Below are 22028 nucleotides of genomic sequence, written 5' to 3'. Positions count from 1 at the left end.
TGTTGAATTTCAAATTCAAATCAAATCAGGAGTGATTTGCAGAGGCTCATATCTAGATCCACCTTATACATTATATAAAAGTTGTCTCATCTATGCCCCTTCTTGATAACCCCAGAGCTAAGTTTTCTATAATAAGATATTTCATGTTAAATTCTAGGATGAGTGTTATTTTGTTTTGATCTTCTACAAAAACAGTCCCAAAGGTACTTTTCCAAAAGGCAATTGGACTTGCTTGGCTTTTTTTTCCTTTGAGAATATTTTGCTTCTCATCCAAGATATTTTTTTTCAGTTCAAACTGCTAAAGCACTTTTGGGACAGACATGACTCGGATGATTGAGAATCTCCATAGACATTGTACTAAAAAAAGATGGTTAATATATTAATAATCCTATCTTGGGACTCTGGAAAGGTACCTTCCTATAGTAGCATCTGCCTTCTGGAATGAGGTTTCCTCCAAAATTTGAACACCTCCCACACTACGGAGATTTCAAAAGGGTCTTATCTTTGTCCAGACTTTTTAAGAGGATGATTGATTGTCCAAGAGGAAAACGGATTTTCTGATTTTTCTTTGAAGACAATTCACTTCTCATCCGAGAAGCTTCTTCAGCTCTGACTGAATGGTGGGAAATGGAAGGATTTATACTCTTTGCAGATAGCTGGTCATTTGCATTCTTTTAGAGGATTATAAAGGCCACCTGGAGGTTTATCTGTGTCATCAGGGTCACCTGGTGGTGCAAATTGGGTCTAGATCTAGTCCACATCAGGGACTAGATTCAGCAGTCCATCTACATTTAAAAGACATGGGCCACCCTTTTGAAGACAAGAAAGTCCATAGGATCACTAGTTTGAAAGAGGGGTTAAAGAGGCCATCTTTGTCAAAATTGAACAGCCCTCTCTCAACAGAGGGGGAGAGATACAACACCATCTATCTTCTATCTGCAACACATCCCTTTCAACAGTTCCAAGAAGGCTCACACACCAATTTTCAAGGAGTATAAATCCTTCCATTCCCCACCATCCAGTCAGAGCTGAAGAACTTTTTTGAAGAACTTAACAAGTACTATAAGTAAGAATATCTCTCTCTCTCTCTCTCTCTCTCTCTCCCCCTCTCTCTGTTTCTCTCTCTCTCTCTCTCTCTCTCTGTGTATGTGTGCGCATGTGTTATCGATGTGTTTTCCCATCTAGGCTTTAAGTTTGCATGATAGTGATCAGAGCCTTGAAAACATTGCTGAATCGAAGCTTACAATCACAATTATTTCAATAGCCTACAGATTATAGAACTTTAACCCCACCAATTTAATGGTTATGAACAAAATACTGGAAGTGGTGGAGATGAGCAGGTTAACAATGCGACTAAAAGAAAAATAGTAAACAGACTTTTACAAAATTTGGGATAAATGGTATCAGTGGTTGAAGAAGAAAATGAAAACAAATTCAGATAAGTGATATAGAGGTGACATAAATGTGAATTATTAGAACTGTACAATAGCTTAGAAATAAGTGTAAGTTAAATATTATGCCAATTCAAGGTTTTAAATAAATTAATAGTCAGAACCTTTACAGTATTCTATTATTCTGAGATTAATAAAATGAGGACACAGATTGCTGGGTGGCAATATGCTGATTTTGGAGCTTAGAGAAGGCTGTAAAACACTATGAAGTGGCATGTACGTCTAAGAGCTCTTGCTAGTTACGGTTTTACCTTTGTAATAAACTAGTGAAACTAGTGTAAGAATTTTCAAAACCAGGTCAAATGATATTAGGGACTGAGAATGCATCCTAATTTATCTTGATAAAACTTAGTACGTTTTAGTGCCCTTTATCAGTGAGAAGAATAGGGATTCATATGGCTACACTCATTGCACTTGTAATTTAATAAATTCCAGATGAATTACTTTTCTGAAATACCAATAATATGAAAGAGCGATTTTCAAAAAAAATCTCTATGGGCAATGGGAAATGCTGCCCTCATGTGAGCCACAATGTGAAAAAAAGTGATTAAACAATTTAAATGACAATATATAGTTCATGAGGAAGAGGTATTTAATTATTTCTCGAAGAGATCACTAAAAAAGAAAGAAATGAAATTACGTTCCCCATTTATACACTGGAATGAACCTATCTGGCCACTGGGTGTCGTCCTTGATTCAAATGAGGATTAAACTTTACAGAAGCAGCATATCACACAGCCTTTAAATTCTACTCTATTTGATTGTGCAGCACAGAGCAAAATGTTCTGCATTTAAATCAGCCACAAAATGGAATACTATGACATAGACAAATTCAGTTTTGTCTCAACGCCCTACTGGGTGACCCAATGATATTCGGCAGAAAATAAAAAGAATCAGATGACAAACATTAGGAACTAATATGCCAAATCTGAAAACTGATCTTTTGTCCATAAATAAACACTAAACAAGCTAATTTGGAAGACAGCAAATATAAACCATTTTAACTTCAACACCACCACCACCCCCGCAGTTGACTTTTGTGCTGCAATTCTCTCTGATATATTGAGATTGCCTAATGCAGATTACATAACATTGACGGCACCATAACATTGTTCTGTACGTGAACAATCATACTTTATTCCTTGAGTTTTGCCACGAATAGATGAAAGGTTATTATTCCCCGTTGTAAACCTAGAACCAAAACAAAAGTGTCTTTACACTGAAAGATCAGAGCATTGATCATTTAAGCTAATGCTCTAGATCCAAGGGTTATCTTTCTAATGATTCTAAAGCATTCCTTCAATTGCTGCATAGCTAGAGGTATAACAAGCAGGAAGAGGGAGATTGTGATCCCGCTGTATAGAATGCTGGTGAGACCACATTTGGAATACTGTGTTCAGTTCTGGAGACCTCACCTACAAAAAGATATTGATAAAATTGAACGGTCCAAAGATGGGCTACAAAAATGGTGGAAGGTCTTAAGCATAAAACGTATCAGGAAAGACTTAACGAACTCAAACTGCATAGTCTGGAGGACAGAAGGGAAAGAATGGGACATGACTGAAACATTTAAATGTGTTAAAGAGTTAAATAAGGTTCAGGAGAGAAGTGTTTTTAATAGGAAAGTGAACAAAGGGGCACAATCTGAGGTTACTTGTGGGAAGATTAGAAGTAACGTGAGAAAATATTATTTTACTGAAAGAGTAGTAGATGCTTGGAACAAACTCCCAGCAGACGTGGTTGGTAAATCCACAGTAACTGAATTTAAACATGCCTGGGATAAATATATAAACATATGACAAGTTCCTTGTGTGTCTAATCACACTTGGCCAATAAAATTCTATTCTATTCTATTCTATTCTAAATCCATCCTAAAATAAAATACAGGAAATAGTATAAGGGCAGACATGAGGTCTTTTTCTGCCATCAATCTTCTATGTTTCTATGTTTCAATTTGCTATTAAGCAGCATAAGAAACTTGGATCTGCAAAAAAAAAAAAAAGATCCTCGCACTTCTTTCTCTACCATCCTCAATCTTCTACTGAGCATTAAATCTGGATTCAGCCCTTTGTATTTCATTACATTTTGTTTTCAGTATGGATGACCTAGTTTTGTTTGTTAAAGATTGCACATGCTATATCTGCAATCCCGTGACTGACATTACTGTACTTTTAGAAAACATGAGGGAGAAAAATAAACCCTTGTTGCTGAAAGCTAGTTTCCTATATATAGCGACAAACTTCGACTTCTTCTACCAAATTCCTTTGGGATTATACAATCAGAAACACTACCTCTTACAACCTATTCTCTACGGAGTATTGTAAGTATCATAACCGCAGGACTGAATAGTTGCTCTCACATTAAGGCTACAAGGAGAATTTATCATGCAAAATAATAAGTTTTCACAGGAAGAGGGAATGTGCAAATTTCAGAGGTTATCCTATAAATTGTATTTCAGTATGATTCATGCCATGCATGTTTAGACTAGCATGTAAATACTGCAATCCTACATCACAAATTGGGGAGCAAAATAAATTCTCTCCTGTTTTTTGTTGATATCAGGGGATTATATTTGAGATATGGCCATATCTTGATGAATAAACTGTGGAATAGGATAAATACTGGAATTCTCTAACCCTTTCTATCATTCTAATGTTTATCTCTGCCTCACTCCGTGACTTTCCTCCTCTTTTTAATCTCTCATATTCACACAGACACTAGGAGTGAGAGAAAATAATAGGATATGTTATCCCAGAACAAGGCTTTAGAGAAGCAGGAGATGCTAGCACATCTTCTACTACAGTTATAATTTCCTGGTTGCAGATTCACCACATTAGATGTGCAACTTTTAAAATTCCATCATACAAGGTCACAATAGGAAGCAGGTCGCCTTTCTCCCTTTTGCTCTGCAAAACAAAGAATCTCTGTGGCTTGTGCCTTTTCTTCCCATACCCATTTCACCCCTACAGTTCGAAACATGAACCATATACAGTACCACACTTCTACCATACACATATGGGAATTTACTTAGCGTATGGCACCTTAGCCATGCAACCAGGGGAGACTCCTTTCACTCTGTGGGTGAATAAACTCACGGAAATCAAACAGCCAAGCTGTCGACCTCAGCAGAGCAAAAGCTCAGCATCTTACCACATGAGCCACCCAGCCCTCACACACTTGGGAAAAACGGGGCTTCTGACGTTCAATTCCAGGAACGTAAACATAATGGCGGAAAAGCTAAAATTCTTGTTATGTTTCAGTTTTGTTACCACAGCTGTAATCTTCACAGATCAGGTCTCATTAAGCAAAGAGTTATTTAAGGAAAAAATGGAAGACTATATTAACTTGTGAGCCTTTCCCCTTCCTCCACAAAGTCTACATAGAATAGAAAGAGTGGTCTTTTTGATCAAGTACTTCTGCAGCAATTGGCATCTACTGCCCTTTCATTCAAGCCAGATGAATAATGAGCTTGATTCTTCATGGGGGGTGGTGGTGGTAAGAAAACAACAGACTGATTAGCAATGTACTGTACACAGGCTGTGCTCACTTAATGACCTCTTGTTCAGTGACTGTTCAAAATTGATGGTGCTAGAAATGAGTAGAACTTGTGATTGGACCTTGGAGATCCATCCGTCACGGAATACTCAGGTCATCACAATTCAGGCACTTGGCAACCAGATCAAACTTACAATGGTTGCAGTTACATGATCTTCATTTGCAACTTTCCCTGCTCACTTCCCAGACAAAAAGTCAACTGGGAAGCGTCATAAATCATGCTGGTTAAGTTTCCCGCCCACTCAGTTCCCTGGTCTTCCTGAGCACTGCACCACACCCTCCTTTCCATGGTTTCCCTACACTCACATGGATTCATTCACTCCTTTCTTCAGGCTCCTTGAAGTCACAAGCACCCATACCATCCTCTCCTTAACTTTCCCATGCTTGCATGGATTCCTCCTTCCCTTGTCCTTCCTGTGCTAGTGCACACCTATGCTCTTGCCTCTTTGATTTTCCTGTGCTTGAGATGCATGGCAGTAACTTACATACTGCTTGCATCAGGCTTTCTTCATGTTCGTGTGGCAATGCCACACTCCTTGCCTGAGATTCTTCACTGTTTTCCACAATGACCCACACGCATCTTGGGGTTATAATGGCAAGCTGACTGCCTGGATTGCTGTTAAGCAATGCAGGCAAGTGATGTTGTGCTTTACAATACTATGAGCAATGGCAATCACTCTGATCCAAATTGCCATCCTAACCTGAAGATGTGCAGAATTTATATTAAGTATATGGAGGTATGTGTCTCTGACTCTCTGTATTAAAATGCTCAAAATGGTAAGATCTTCCTGAAACTGAAAAGTCATCTGAATTTATCTGAATGCTTGAGCATCACACAATATTGTGCAATCACAGCAGAAAGTTCTGCACTCCCTTACACTGATTTTTGCAGGGTAGGAGCCCTAGATATCTACCATAACTTTCTTCTCTATGCAAATTTCTCAGAACAATATTGTGATTGTGTAACGTTCATGATCTCTTGACTGTTTCAGAAAATGTTTGCTTTCAAGAGAGAAAAGACAGACAGACAGCTCTTGGCACTTCATGACGTACAAATTCTATCACTTCAAAAATTCAGTTTTTTAAAAAAGAAAAAAAAAGTTGTGATTTGATGTTAATGCCTTATGTTACTGCAGAATAGAGTCAGAAGTCAGTGTTTCCTTTTCTTTTTCCCCCCAACCCTTCCTCATGTCTCTTCCCCCTTTTCCTCCCCTCCCTTCTCTTATTTACTTTTGTATTTTGAATCTTATCTTACAAATCAATGAAAATGTTAAACCTAAAAATGCAGTTTTTAAAGAAATGCTTCCATTCTTCAGAATGGATGTGTCTCCTTCATAGAATCACGTCATAACCCATGCAAAATGTGCTTTATATTTATCAACACGTTTATAACTATGAACCAATGAATTCAGCAAAGGTTAATGCTACAACATATTGTCTAGAATTATACTTACGCTGGTTTCATAGTCTTGGAATGTTTCAGATGAATGTAAGCACCAGCTAGACCTCCAGCTCCAGAATTCAGGTACTGTAAGATGGAATTCCTCATTTAAACATCCTCTTGATTTCATCATGCACAGAAAGCAAAACAAGGTTGTTGTTTTTTTCTATTTTGGACAGTACTGTCATATTGTGATGTAAATGTGATCCAAATAACTATGAACTGAGGACCCTTAACTATAGCTTGTTGCTGTTCAATTGCTATGTTGTGTCTGACTCCTTGCCACCCCGTGGCTTACAACACCCCCCCAAAGTCCTGCACTGTATCTTGAGGTTCCCTCAAGCCCATGCCGACTGCACTGATGACATTATCTAACCAACTCATCCTCTGGAGCAGGGGTCCCCAAACCTTTTACACAGGGGGCCAGTTCACTGTCTCTCGGACTGTTGGAGGGCCGGACTATAAGTCATAAGCCTTAAACTTGCCAGGTTTGAAGACCCTTGCACTCCTAACTCAGGGGGTCTTCCAACTTGGAAGTTGGTCTTCAAACCTATCAGGCAGCTTGCTTCAGGCAGGGGAAGCGGTGGCACTCCTCAGTTAAAGGCTTTTTCCAGCGGCGGCCAGCAGCAGCTTTTCTAAGTGGTCAGCAGCGGCGGTAGCGGCTTTCCTATTTTGCAAGCTGGTGGTGGTGGCTTGCAAGTGTGTGGGGAGGGCAACCGAGATGGCTCTCGTTGCAAGCACCACACTGCTCTCTTCGGCGGCCAGGAGGGGGAAAGAAAGGTGGGAGCTCTCGATCTGTACACGCAAGACAAACTTACCAAGGGAGAGAGGGGGCGGGATGTCCCCAAGACTGTCCACCAGCAGATCAGCTGTCGGGCGGGAGAAACAGCGCCGGCTCTACCGTGCAGATTTTGAAAAACCTGCATGGAGTTTGTTGAACAGTGGCCAGGAGCACAGGATATGGACACATCCTGTGTTCCTGTCACTCACCCACGGGCCAGATAAATGGCCTCAGCGGGCCACATGCAGCCCATGGGCCTTAGTTTGGGTACCGCTGCTCTGGAGGTACTTATAATTGGCCTTCACTCTTTCCCAGTAACATATTGGACACTTTCCAACTTGAGGCGTCATATATTTTAGTCTTCTGAAACTGTCCATGGGTTTTTCTTGCCAAGGATATTGGAGAGAGTTGCCATTTCCTTCTCTAGTGGACCATGTTTTATCAGAAGGCTCTTCACAATGACCTGTTTATCTTGGGTGGTCCTGCATGGCACAGATCATAGCTTCTTTGAGCTGTGCAAGCTCCTTCGACACAATAAGGCAGTGATCCACGAAGGGAATATCTATTCAATTTCTAGACTTTCTTTAGATTGAGAAAGAACATTTAAAATGTATCCTTCAAGTTCTGCTCTGCCGCAGTAGAATTTTTGTTCCATACTAATTTATGGAAAGTTCTCTCACTCTCACTTTTGGACGTGTACTGCTATTTTTATCCATTTTTACTAATAAATCATTTTATCTAAGTGCACTATTCATCATCCTACTTAACATGTAAAATATACTGAAAGTTGTGTGAAATAAATAATGAGTTATCCTCTCTGATATTTAACCAACTGTTCCATATCGACTCTGAATTTGTGCAACAGCAACTTGAATTAATTACGACTAATTATTTTGAATTATGAATATATGCTCACCTTGTAAGAACACCAGCAAGCGAAGTCAACTCCCCATTCATGTAAATGTAGCTCTACATTGCCAACAGCATGAGCCAGGTCAAATCCAACAAAGCAGCCCTTTTAAACAAATAGATGACATCATGTTTCTTTACATTTTTACTGAACTTTTAAAAATATACTTTCTGGCAACTTTTACACAATTATTAGGAACTTAAATATTTAAAAACAGGCATATTAGCCTTGATGACTTGAACTTAGAAACAAATGAGGCAATGTCCCAAAAGTGTTTTTTTCCTAATGATAATAACATTTAGCTTCTCTGAACTTAATATATGTTATTTTATTGACTTGGGAGTCCATGTTGAAAGAAAAATCTTTTCTTAGATAAAAGTCAGGTTTTCCCTCCCAAAACTATGCAGGTTACCTATCGTTACATCTACCTAATTTTTACAGATTCCAAGAACCCATTTTTCATTTATTTTGAAATATTTCTAGCATTTCCATATTGCGAAAACATGTTCAGCCCAAACTGGAAATAAATCAAGAGAAGTGTCTTGAAAGGTGTTAAAAATTCAGTTTAGTATATTTTTCCCAATGACTTCTATACATATTTAACTTCTCAAACTGAAAGACTTTGTAAGACAAAAGCTATGGTTTATTTCTACAAATTGCCACTTGATGGCAGCATGTTTAAATAAAAAAAATAACTGCCGAAAAATAAAATGTTGAAAAATATAATACATTTTTTTGTATGGACTGCACACTGAAGAATATTTTACATATTTTTTAAAAGCCTTTATAAGTATGGTGGGAGGATGAACAGCAAGGGCATAAATTCTCAAATCTTTTCTCAAATAAGAACACAAAGACTTAAGAAACTTTGGCTTCTGTCTTTTTCTCCATCTAAATTATTAAAGCCTTATTTCAATATATTAACTCTACTTGGCTGTATCTCCCTCTCTGAAAATAATTGCATTTATAAGTGCAACACGCTAATTCTAATGAAGCCACTAATGAGGCTGCCAGCACAGAAAGTCCTTTCAGGGTGAAAGGACAAACTTGCAGACTGTGTACGTTTCAAAATAAAGCTGAAAATGATAGATTAAAAAAGAATACAAGTGGAAAAATTAAACACTGCTGTGTGCTACTAATGGATTTTTTTTAAAGCCATCAATTCTTTCCCCCAGGTTAGAGGTATCTCATAGAGATGGATTCCAGGGTTTTTTAACCCATTTTTATTTGTTGGTGTGGATATTAATATATTTTGGAGCCTTCCCCAGGCTCCAAAGGTTTCCCTGGAGCTGGGGAATGGTAAAAATACCCTCCCCAATCCCCCTGAAGGCTCTCTGGAAGCCAAAAATGCCCTCCCAGAGCCTCTGTGTGAGCCAAAAATTAGCTGGCTAGAACAAACATGCATGTTGGAGCTGATTTAGGGCAACAGCTTGCGTGCCAGCAGATTTGGCTCCGTGTGGCATCTGTGGCACCCGTGCCATAGGTTCGCCATCACCGCTCTAGGATATATAATGTACAGGGACATGCGAGTTTTCGGAGAGGGGCGGCATATAAATCCAATAAATTGAATTGAATTGAATGCATAAGGGACATGCATAAAACAATAAAAGCATGGGTAGGCCAACCTTAGTCAGAACATTCTGCAAAAACATTTTCAGTTGGTTGTGTTCTGATTGAAAATACAAGCACGCCTATCATTGTATCCCTTGACATTATGCAAAAAACAAAAAACAAATAAGAAATAATAAACCGAAGAGACTACAACCATGAAATACATAGAGAAAAAAAACACAGGCTGATTCTAGTCTGTATCATCACTGTCCATTCCTCTCCATGGTCTTGCAAACCATCTTATCTTCCACCAGGTCCATACAAGTTCTCACTTTTGTTTTTTGGTGTTGTTATTAAACAAGGCTTTCTTGGTTTTCTCCTATTCTTCAATCATTCATTCTTCCTTCATGTATTCCTTTTGAGATTTAATCTTCATTTATGACATATTTTCTCCAAACCAAAACACTGGAATTCTCCTTCAAGAAAGGTAACAACCAATTCCATTGTAGTGTTGGCATTCACCCTTGCTATGTTTCCATTTGCACATAAGAACAATAATCATATTCTTCTCTAAAGGTACTTGACCTTCCTTCAAACACCTTAAAACAAGCAACACAACCCTTCAACAAGCAGACAACTTCCATATTTTAATTACTTTTGACTTTGTCTGTAATAAATGACTGAATAATTCCCCAATATCTCCAACATAGCCTTTTAACGTTTTTACATTTATGCTACCCTTTTTATTATTATTTTCTTCTTTTGTTGTTGCTGTTGTACAGCTCCTATGTCATGTCTGACTCTTTGTGACCTCATGGACACACACACCAGCCCCTCCCCCAGCACCCGCTGTGTCTTGGAGTTTGCCTAAATTCTTGTTCATTGCATCAATGACACTAGCTAACTATCTCATCCAATCTCCTCTTTTGCTTTCAATCTTTCCTAACATCATGTTCTTTTTCAATGAGTCTTCCCTTCTCATTAGGTAGCCAAAGTATTTGAGCTTCAGCTTCAGTATCTGTCCTTACAAAGAACAGCTAAGGTTAATTTCTTTTACAATTGACCGGTTTGATCTCCTTGCAGACCAAGGGATTCTCAAGAATCTTCTCCAGATCCACAATTAAAAAGCATCAATTCTTTGGCACTCATCCTTCCTTATGGTCCAATTCTCACAGCCATACATTATTACTGGGAAAACCATGTAGCTTTGACTATATGGACCTTTGTTGGCAAGGTGATGTCTCTGCTTTTTAATATGCCATCTGGGTTTGCCATAGCTTTCCTCTGAAGGAGCAAGTGTCTTTTAATTGTAGGGCTTCCTCCCCCCCTTTCTACACTAACATTAATAGCATTTATTTCTTCAATTTATCACTATTCAATTTATCACTATTATTCACATACAAGTCTCTGTATGATATTCCTTCCAGTCCAATTTATTTCATCATATTTACTTTCTGTTCTGTTCACTCAACTAGAGGCTCCTTGATCAGACCTCTTTATCCACTTTTAAAGGATTTTTTTTTTAGTTTCCATCAAATATGCTTTCAGTTTTCTATGCCTCTTTTGGTCTTAACAATTTTCCTTGCTCTCTTTGACTTATTCTTTGCCACTAACTTTATTCCATTCTACAATAACTCTCTTATCCTCTGTTTTGCATTTTATAGGCGTTTTGTCCAAGAATCTTTTATTTGTTTCTTATTTCCTATTAGCATTAACTCCCCATGCTTCTATTGCACAGTGGAACATGAAATTTTCATCTGTTCCAAGCAGCTTCCACATCCTCTTGCTTTGCATCTATTTTCCATTCATTCCACTGCAAGAGCAAGTAACTTTCTAATATATTTTCCTGCTGAAGAATTTTTTTTTATTGCTGTTATTCAAATTTCAACCTAATTCCTTTCCTGGCTTTTGTTGGAAAGGTAGCCAAACTAAAATAATAATGAAATAGACTTTTTCAGTGAAATATTTTAAAAGGGTCCATGGAACTGAGCCCAACAATAAACTAACAAAAAAAGGACCTATTTCAATGCAGCTCATGAAAAGGAGCCTTGATCCTACCTGAATGCTCAGTGTAGGTTGCAGGATAGGCCAGGAATGGGTAATGACTTTGTCTCCTGCCTGGAGACTGAGTCATAATTTTATAGCCACACCCTATTGCCTCTCTTTCTGGCATTGCTTCTTTCTTTGGCGCCAGTTATCAATGGAGGCATGGCCATAACAAGACAAACCTATTCAAATGTTAGGTGCCCTGACCCCACCCTTCTGGATCCAGACTCTGTGGTCATTCAAGGGCAAGCAATAGTGTCGGGGAGTGACAAGAAAATGGAGTCCGTAGCTTTTCTAAGTGACGGGGAGACCGCCTGACATAGCCCAATGGCCAGACAAGTACAGGGCATGAAATTCAAACCTGCAGCTAAGAAAGGTCCAATGTTCAATCCTGAGAGGTAGTAAGATACTTTAGGCAATGTGATGGCTCATTCTTCTGACTAGAGAGGACAACCACTAAGCAAAGCGTCTCTCTTTGGCAAGGACTGAGTGGATAATTGGAGCCAAAGAAAGAGGCAACGTCAGAGAAAGAAGCAATGAGGCATGGCTATAAAATTATGACTCAGTCTCCAGGCAGAAGGACAAAGTCATTACCCATTACTGGACTATCCTGCAACCTCATGGACAATATCAACAGTAAAAAGCATATTTTTTTCTGGCTACTGCTCAAGACTTTAAAAAAAGAGAGAGATTGGACAACCATTTATCTGACATGGTACAGGGTCAGCTGCTAAAGCAGGGGGTTGGACTGGAAGAACTCCAAGGTCCCTTCCAACTCTATTATTCTATTTTAAAGAAAATTCACATTGAGAATGCACCCTTCTTTCACCTGGCAATCTGTCTGCAAAGCACAATAAGTAAAACAAAGCAACATAGTTTTTGCATTTGGCAGCAGATAGACACACTATCTGCAATGCGTATGCAGTACATACATACTTTTGTATTGTACTGTATTGAATGCCAACAAAGCAACAAAATGGCCAATTTCCAAAGCCGTTTTTGGCAAAATTAAAAGTGGATATGGAAGTAGATCTGTCAAAAATAAACTGTTTCCATTCCCATTTTGTCTCAATCACCAGAAAGCTATCAGAATTGTTCTTTCAAAATTCACCATTTGAGCATTGTGTACATGATATGATTTGTGAAGTTAACTGCAGGATCCCAAGATTCCATAAAAACCAGGGGTGGGTTCTAATTTATCTCGCTGCCGATTTGCTTCCTCCCGTGCTGCACGGCTTTACAAGCATGTGCATGCCAAACACCCAACTTCTGTGCAAAAATTAGCTTCTGCACATGCACAGAAGCCAAAACCAAGATGGCAGTGCCCACGGACCAGCACTGACAGAATTAGCTCTGTGACGTCACCACCGGTTTATTAACAGTTCTAAAGAACTGCTTAGAACCAGTAGGAACCTGCCTCTGATCAAAATGCACCATAACCTCCATTCTATCCATACATACTGTTTACATTGCCACAGCACACAATACAAAGAGTTATCTGCAGGATTCCAAGATTGCATCAAAATTCACCATAAACTTCATTCTATCCATACGTACTGTTTGTATTGTCACAGCACACAAAACAAAGAGCTTACATCACAACAGCTAGCCTTGACTTCTCTTGGGGTTTTTTTTTGTTTCATTTTAGATAGGGATTTTACTGCACGAGTCAAAAAGAGGGCAGGGAAAATATTTACTGACCCCTCACATCCTGGACATAAACCGTTTCAACTCCTACCCTCAAAACGTCACTACAGAGCACTGCACACCAAGACAACTAGACACAAGAACAGTTTTTTTCCGAACGCCATCACTCTACTAAACAAATAATTCCCTCAACACTGTCAGACTTTCTACTAAATCTGCACTTCTATTCTACTAGTTTTTCTCATCATTCCTATCACCCATTTCCTCCCATGTTGACTGTATGACTGTAACTTGTTGCTTATATCCTAAGATTTTTATTAATATTGCTTCTTCATTGCTTATTTGACCCCTATGACAATCATTAAGTGTTGTACCACATGATTCTTGACAAATGTATATTTTATTTTATGTACGCTGAGAGCATATGCACCAAGACAAATTCTGTGTGTGTCCAATCACACTTGGCCAATAAAATTCTATTCTATTCTATTCTATTCTATTCTAGAGAGGTGATATGTCTTTCAGATGCCTACTACAGTCTTTTTCAGTATTTAATCACCTAAACATTTTTTGTGGGGGGGTTGGGGTTATTCCAACACTTCAGCCTTAGCTCTTCCTATGATATCATTTGTTATTTATTTATTGGCTTGATTTATTATATAATAACTAAGACTCTAAGCACTGAACAGCTCTCAAAACATAAAACAAGATAATACTAAGATCTAATTATGCAATTTAGTAAGGATGAAATCATTCCGATGTCAATGATTCCACAATTATACATTTCCAAAGAACTTGGGGAAAATCATTCAGAAAGCCATGGGACTGCCATGGCTCAGGGGCCAAAGAAGCAATCTGCAGAAAACCAGAAGGCTAAGATGTAGCTCTCAGCCACATACTAGCTAATATTGTGTTGCAAAGTGTGAAATTGTTAAATGTTTCTAAACTATTGGAGGATACTGTATCCAAAGCTCAGAATTACAGTGTTCCCTCGATTTTCGCGGGTTCAAACTTCGCGAAAAGTCTATACCATGGTTTTTCAAAAATATTCATTAAAATACTTCGCGGGCTTTTTCCCTATACCACGGTTTTCCCCACCCGATGATGTCATATGTCATCGCCAAACTTTAGTCTGCTTTTAATAAATATTTTTTTTAATAAACTTTAATAAATAAACACAGTGAGTAATAATCTAAGTGGTTGCTAAGGGAATGGGAAATTGCAATTTAGGGGTTTTAAGTGTTAAGGGAAGGTTTGTGATACGGTTCATAGCCAAAAATAGTGTATTTACTTCCGCATCTCTACTTCGCGGAAATTCAACTTTCGCGGGCAGTCTCGGAACGCATCCCGCGCGAAAATCGAGGGAACACTGTATAGTGAGAGAATTTTTTTATGTTCGTTCTGCTTGCTTTTCTTACAAGCATTTTATTTTCTAATTAAGTAATGATATCAGTGCACTGAGAAGTTGGAGTGGGATTTTCTGGCTTTTTGATGCAGCTTTACCCAAAGTGTCTTGATCAAGATTGTTGGGGATAATATTTTTGATTGGGCTATCTGGCTTGGTTGGTTGTATTGTTTTAGATTTGCTTTATTGTCCTCCTTTTTACTTTGAATGAGCTAAATCTTCAGTTCAAATAATGTCCTAGAATTTGATTGCTTTTCTTTTCTTTTTTCTTTGTCTCTTCTCACAAAATTCTTCAAAGCTGTAACAAGTCTTTTTGTAAAGCCAGTCTAGGAAAGTTACTCAGGTCACCCTTTTTGGTTAATTATATGCAAATCCTTCCCCCGCCCCCTCTTCATTTTAATCAGCCAGATTTCTTTGCATACATAGTAATACAGCATCTTTTTTTCCATATTATTCTTATGGAAATCCACTTTCAACTCTGACTCCTTACAAGATACAACTTGCTCCTCTTCTTTAGATACAGCCTACATATAGAGGCAGAGATTCTTAAAATTAACTTCTGTGTCTGTTGTTCAAAAATATCCTTCGATATGTTGAATATTAAAATACTTTGCTTTATTCTGTTTCAATAAGTCAAAATTAAGTGTTCTTCTCCTTTAATTACAGTCTCTAGTTCTTTCTGGTTCTCTCTCATTTCCAACCTTCAAAGTCTCATCCTACATTTTTTTAAAAAAAGAGAATTCAAAACAAAAGCATTTTCTCATGGGATGGAGTCTATAATTAAAATCTTATTTCAAATCCACCTGGACCTTAGTTCATTTACAACTTACCAGAATCAAAGATTTAATCAACTTTTTACTATTTATTCCAAAATAATTTTAATTCATTAAACTTGTAGTTAAAATCTCTTTTACCAAAGATTGAAGGAAACTCGTCCAAGGCATATTGATCCAATGATTTTAAAAGCTAAAGATCAGTTAACAAGCAATTTCTGAAAGGAATTAGAAAACGAAGGAGGCAAATGCAATTTCTTTTTGAAAGACCTCCACCATGATTTCAGCAAAGATAGCTTTCTTTCATCTCCCAGAGATTTAAACCTGCCAATATCTTGTGGGTAAACCTCAATGATATAGTCAAGAGAGAGAAAATTATGGAAGAAGAGCTATGCTATGTGAAAAGCTGAGGACTCATCCTCCCACATTTTTATGGAGAAACAAAAATACAGAAACCAGGCATACCACTCTGTCCCGTTGGTCTACTATAAATGACTCTACCACACAACACAGCCAAAGAACCTATCAAAAATCTCTTGAAATGCCATAGACAGGAGGGAATATGTTACTAATCCATCTGTACAGTGCCTTTAGAAAAATCAAAGCCTTAATGATTATGGAAGATGTGCTTTCTAAATAAATTTGATGTAATTTTAAAGTGTCTTTTAAATGAAAGGGACTAACCACCTATATGCAAATTTTCCTAATCAATGCAACAATAGATTTGTCATTGTATTCAGAATGCGGCCTTTCCTTTCTCCTCATTTTTATAGTGCATGCACAGAGATAAAACAAGAATTTTATAATACCTTCTGAAATTCTGCTGACCTCATGATAAGAAAACTTAATTGACTATTGTTCTATCTGATCCCTGAGGTTAAAACAAATCCCAGAAATGTGTCCACAGAGCCTGTCTTTTTAGTAAATTCCCCAAGGCTGGGTCACTGAAAATGAGTTACCTCATGGAGGTGATATAGTCAGTAATCTGCTTCTTGTTCAACTGCTGAGCTGAATATGAATGGTGTCAGCATCACCAGAAATTCACACAGCAGTCTGGGTGAAGAAAAATTGCAGCAAAATGTAGCCAAGCTGAAGAAAATACAACTACTGGATCACTTGCTGAGGAAACAAACCATTGCTCTTTTCTTACTGACTGCTGGCTGTAGTTTGGCAGTTCAGACCTCACCAGGCTCAAGATTGGCTCAACCTTCCATCCTTCCAAGGTGGGTAAAATGAAGACCAAGACTGTTGGAGGCAATATGCTGACTCTGTAAACTGCTTAGAGAGGGCTGTAAAACACTGTGAAGTGGTATTTAAGTCTAAGTGCTATTGCCGTTCCTATTGCTTACAGGCAGGGGTGGGCAGCAGGCAGGACAGTGTGGAACGCAGTTCCATTGACAGAAATTAAGCTGCATGCCCAGCTCCAGCTGACCGGCAGCAGTCACTTCCAGGATTACTGGTCTCAGCAGGGCTCTTTTTTCCCCCCTGCTGCTGCTGCGTCTGCGCTCCTTGCTTTTTTCCTCTTCCTTCTTTCTTGGGCTTGGCCGAGCTTCCCTCTCTCCTGCCCGTCTCCCCACCAGCCTCACGCGGCCACCTCCTTAGGCCAGGAAGGAAAAAAGAGGAAAAAACGAGGAGCGCGCAGAAGCAGCAACAGGGAAAAAAAGGAAAGCTGAGCTGAGCCATGCCAAAGCGGTCTGGGCTGCGGTCTTTTTCCCCTTGCGAAGCCTTCACTGTGCCCACAGCTGAGATGAAAAGGCATCGTGCAGCAATAATAACCTTGTAACTCTCCCTAGGCTTTCCAATATTTTTAAATTCCCCCTCCCATTCTCCTCCTCCTCGGAAAGCGGCAGGGAAACCAGCACTGGCAGGAGTTGCAGGGGGCCCTTTTCCTCCCACCTCTTTTCTCAACAGTTGATTGGCACCTGTTCGCCTAGCTACCCAGCCTGAGGCAGGGGGCGACCCAGGAAGGAGAGCACGGGAAACAGGAAGCAAATTGTCACCCCAGCGAGCGACACTGGTGAGATTGTAAGTCGAGGACTTAACAATTCACTTGAATGATGATGATGATCATTCAAGCCACTCCCACCTGGTCACATGGCCAGCAAGCCATTCCTACCAAGTCACATGACCACCTAGCCACACCCACAAAATAAGCCAAACCCACAGTGTGGCAGTAAAATTTTTGGCTGCCCATTACTGCTTAGGGGGATAGGTAAAATACCATTTCTAAAACATTTAAATAAATCCATACTCAATAGTTTTAATTATGAGGAAGAGGTTTTGAATCAATATGTATGCAGGTGGTTTCAACTTATAACCACAACTGAACCCAAAATTTATGTTGCTAAGTGAAACAGTTGTTAAGTGAACTTTACTCCATTTAATGACCTTTTGTTATGGCCCGCCAGCAGCCTATGCAGCTGGTAGCTGATTCTGACAGTGCAGAGGCTAATATGGTGATGTGCCAGTGGCCCATTCAGCTAGACCCAACTCAGACAGTGAGGAGGCTGGAGATGACTCAGTGCTAGAGGTGGAGATTCAGCCAAGGCCTCAGAACCTCCAAAAGTTCCCATCAGTGCCAAGGAAGAAGGCAGGAATGGTTCTTAGGAGGAGATCTCTTCAGGAGTAAGGCGTGGGGCTAATTGGCCACATCCCTAGCCTATTTAAGGGATGGCAAGGAAGGAAGCAATTTGCAGGAAACTACGTTGTTCATATTCTTCCATGTCTTGACCCCAGAAAACATCTGATCAGCTCTTGTTCTCTCTCTTGGCATTTTTCCTGCAAATTGGTTCTGAGCACATTGGTTGTGAGCCTCCCCGAGTCTACGGAGAGGGGCGGCATACAAATCTAATTAATAATAATAATAATAATAATAATAATAATAATAATAATAATAATAATTATTATTATTATTATTATTATTATTATTATTATTATTATTATTATTATTTTTCCAACCATCATAAAATTGCGGAATGTGTGTTTCCAATAATTTTACCGAAAGCTTAAAACCAAAGAATTTCACAGAAAAGAAAATCATTGTACTTCCTAAGTTAGTAAAATGGTAGTTTAGTGAATCTGACTTCCACATTGATTTTGCTTGTCAGAAGGTAATAAAAGGTGATCATATGTCTCTGGGACACTGCAACCATCATAAATATAAGTCAGTTCCCAAGCATCTGAATTTTGATCATGCGACATTCACATTCTGCATTTGTGAAAAACGGTTTTAAGTCACATTTTTCACTGCCATTATAACTTGGAATGGTCACTAAATAAACTGATGTAAGTTGAGGACTACCTGTACCCGCTGCTGTAGTATATACAGCATGACTATTTTTAAAAAGCACCAGATCTGTTTTCATGTGAAATGCTGCAATGAACACCACAGGATTTGTTATGATGTGGTCCCCAAAAATTAACATTTACTGCTAGCATCTGTGTGCTCTGCTGAAATTTACAAAGGTCAACCACCCTGAAAGATGAGTCTAAACGGAATATGTGTTTCCAATAATTACACAGAAATCTTAAAACCAAAGAATTTATAGAAAGGAATTTGTGTAGGAGGAATACAAATCATACAAATTAATTTAAAAAGGACTTATTTGGAAGAAATTAAATTTAAACTGTGGAAATCAGGGGATTAAATAGCCTATTATTTTATAAAAATGGGAGTTGATGTTTAAGTGGAGTGGCAGAAGTTATTTGTTATTGGATTCCCTTCTGTGATCCTTGATATGCCTTTTGCATCAAGGGCCAAAAACCAATATACATTCTCTTAGGAACTATAAAATTGTAGTTTTGATGATCTTTGCATAGGCCAAGTTTCTAAGTTTATTCCTAATCTCTCCAGGAAGTGATGCCAAAAAGGTTTCAAGAGTGTTAACCTAATCCTACGTAGCTTCTGCTCTGGTAATCTCACACTACTAACTAGAGCATACCAAACTTTCACCAAACCAATCCTTGAATACAGCTCATCTGTCTGAAACCCACATTGCATTTCAGACATAAACACTCTAGAAAATGTCCAGAGATATTTAACCAGAACAGTCCTCCACTCCTCCACTCGCAACAGAATGCCATATGCAACTAGACTTACAATCCTAGGTTTAGAAAGCTTAGAACTATGTCGCCTTAAACATGACCTAAGCATAGCCCATAAAAACATCTGCTACGTCCTTCCTGCCAACGACTACTTCAGCTTCAACCACAACAACACATGAGCACACAACAGATACAAACTTAAAGTAAACCGCCCTGAACTCGTCTGCAGGAAATAGGACTTTAATAACCAAGTACAGTGGTACCTCGAGATACGAGTTTAATTCGTTCCGGACCTGGGCTCTTAAGTCGAGCAGCTCTTATCTCGAACGACTTTTCCCCATAGGAATTAATGTAAATAATTTTAATTGGTTCCAGCCCTCAAAAAACTCACAAAGTTAGTCTAAATTATGCAGAAAGACATGTTTTTAATGAAGAAATGTACATGTACATATAAATGAATAATGAAGTTTCTTTCACTTAACTTGTAAACTTTCTTAAACTTTTAAATTTACATATGTTCAACTTCTCTGCCACCCAATCCTGTAGGACAGAGGTCCCCAACCCTTTTTGCACCAGGGACCGGCTTTAAGCGATCAAGAGAGGAATGGGTGAATGAATGGACGGAGGGTGGCAAGGAAGGAAGGAAAGAGGGAAGGGACAGGAACAGAGGAAGGAAGCAAGGAAACTTATGAAAGGGGAGAGTAAGAGAGGAATGAGTGAAGGGAGGGAGGGAGGGAAGAAGGTGGGAAGGAGAAAGAAAAGAAGAAATAGAGGAAGGGAAGGTAAAAGAGAGAAAGAAAAAGAGCAAGAAAGAAAGCAAGAAAGCAAGAAAGAAAGAAAGAAAGAAAGGGGGAAGGGACAGGAACAGAGGAAGGAAGCAAGGAAACTTATGAAAGGGGAGAGTAAGAGAGGAATGAGTGAAGGGAGGGAGGGAGGGAGGGAAGAAGGTGGGAAGGAGAAAGAAAAGAAGAAATAGAGGAAGGGAAGGTAAAAGAGAGAAAGAAAAAGAGCAAGAAAGAAAGCAAGAAAGAAAGGGGGAAGGGACAGGAACAGAGGAAGGAAGCAAGGAAACTTATGAAAGGGGAGAGTAAGAGAGGAATGAGTGAAGGGAGGGAGGGAGGGAAGAAGGTGGGAAGGAGAAAGAAAAGAAGAAATAGAGGAAGGGAAGGTAAAAGAGAGAAAGAAAAAGAGCAAGAAAGAAAGCTGCAAGCACCCCCCCGAGCCCCCCAGGCCGGCTGCAACCTTTTAAAACACGCGCGCCGCTTCGCAGCTGTCTCCTGAAGCCGAACGCGGAAGTTAGCGTTTGGCTTCAGGAGACAGCTCCTTGGCGCTTGTATCTCGAATTTGGGCTTGTAAGTAGAACAAAAATATCTCTCCCCTCCCAGCTCTTATCTCGAGTTGCTCTTAAGTAGAGCAGCTCTTATGTCGGGGTTCCACTGTACAGTAGTTGATGCATGGAACTCACTACTATAATTTGTAGTATCATCACCTAACCCCAAAAACGTTATCCTTAGACTATCCACTGTTGACCTCTCCCAATTCCTAAGAGGTCAGTAAGGGGCCTTCCGTCCCCTGTCCTAATGTTTCTTTTTTACTAGTATCATGTATGTAAATATTATATCTTTGTATACCATCACATAATAAATAGTATTGAGTGTAATCTTGTAGAATGGGTTTCGCACATCCCTAAGTCTAGCCAATGATATCAAATCACAGAAGGAAAACACACAGAAATATATATTTGGAACATGTGATTATTGAATGTATTTCTTGAAAGGATCAGTACAAACCACTAGTTAGATCTCATTCAGTACTGAAGAGCAATGTGGTGAATTTTTCAAAATATAGCCCAAAATTTTATGTTAGAGTAATGAAAATAACTTCTGTGGAGTGCAAAGGTTAGACACTATTAAATACGTAAGTTTTAGAAATTAATTACACAATAGAATTTAAAAAACAGACAGGCCGTCTACTATCACAATTGAGCCCAGAATTTTGCAATCACCACAGGACCTGACTCAATTTTATGACTGTTTTTGTGATGGTTGTAAAATAAGTCACCATGATTGTTAAGCAAATTATACGATCATTAAATGAATCCAGCATATCCAATGGTCATTCCCCCCCCCCCTTTTTTTCCCTGGGAATTAGCACACACACAAAAAGGTTACTAATTACAGTTGTAAATAAAAGCTGTTTTGCTAAGCACATGAAATGCAATCATACAACCATGGTGTGTCTGTTTGTGTGCCTCTCTCTCTCTCTCTCTCTCTGTATGTGTGTGTGTGTGTGTCAACTGTAACTTCAGTGGACAAGTCATAAGTAGTTTTTAAAGTTTAAACGGTTAAGTGATTAGCCATTCAGCGAGGACTACCTTATTACAGTATGCTGTGCCATTACCTAAGGCTCCATGACATTTTCATT

At 38.9% G+C, this 22028-nt stretch overlaps 1 protein-coding gene across 3 annotated transcripts in view; it reads right to left on the bottom strand.

Moving 5' to 3' along the window:
• KYNU (kynureninase) overlaps positions 1-22028 on the bottom strand; it is a 150618-nt gene that overhangs the window by 32528 nt on the left and 96062 nt on the right. For all 3 annotated transcript variants that reach the window (XM_070731466.1, XM_070731471.1, XM_070731458.1), the window contains 2 exons: positions 8145-8243; positions 6461-6534 (listed from right to left, as the gene is read on the bottom strand). In XM_070731466.1, coding sequence (XP_070587567.1) covers positions 6461-6534; positions 8145-8243 — 173 coding nt within the window. The remainder of the gene's footprint in view (positions 1-6460; positions 6535-8144; positions 8244-22028) is intronic.

Source organism: Erythrolamprus reginae, chromosome 1 (assembly GCF_031021105.1).
Source record: "Erythrolamprus reginae isolate rEryReg1 chromosome 1, rEryReg1.hap1, whole genome shotgun sequence".
Classification (NCBI taxonomy): domain Eukaryota; kingdom Metazoa; phylum Chordata; class Lepidosauria; order Squamata; family Dipsadidae; genus Erythrolamprus; species Erythrolamprus reginae.
The sequence above is the reverse complement of the archived record's forward strand: the minus strand, read 5'-3'. Positions and strand labels throughout refer to the sequence as shown.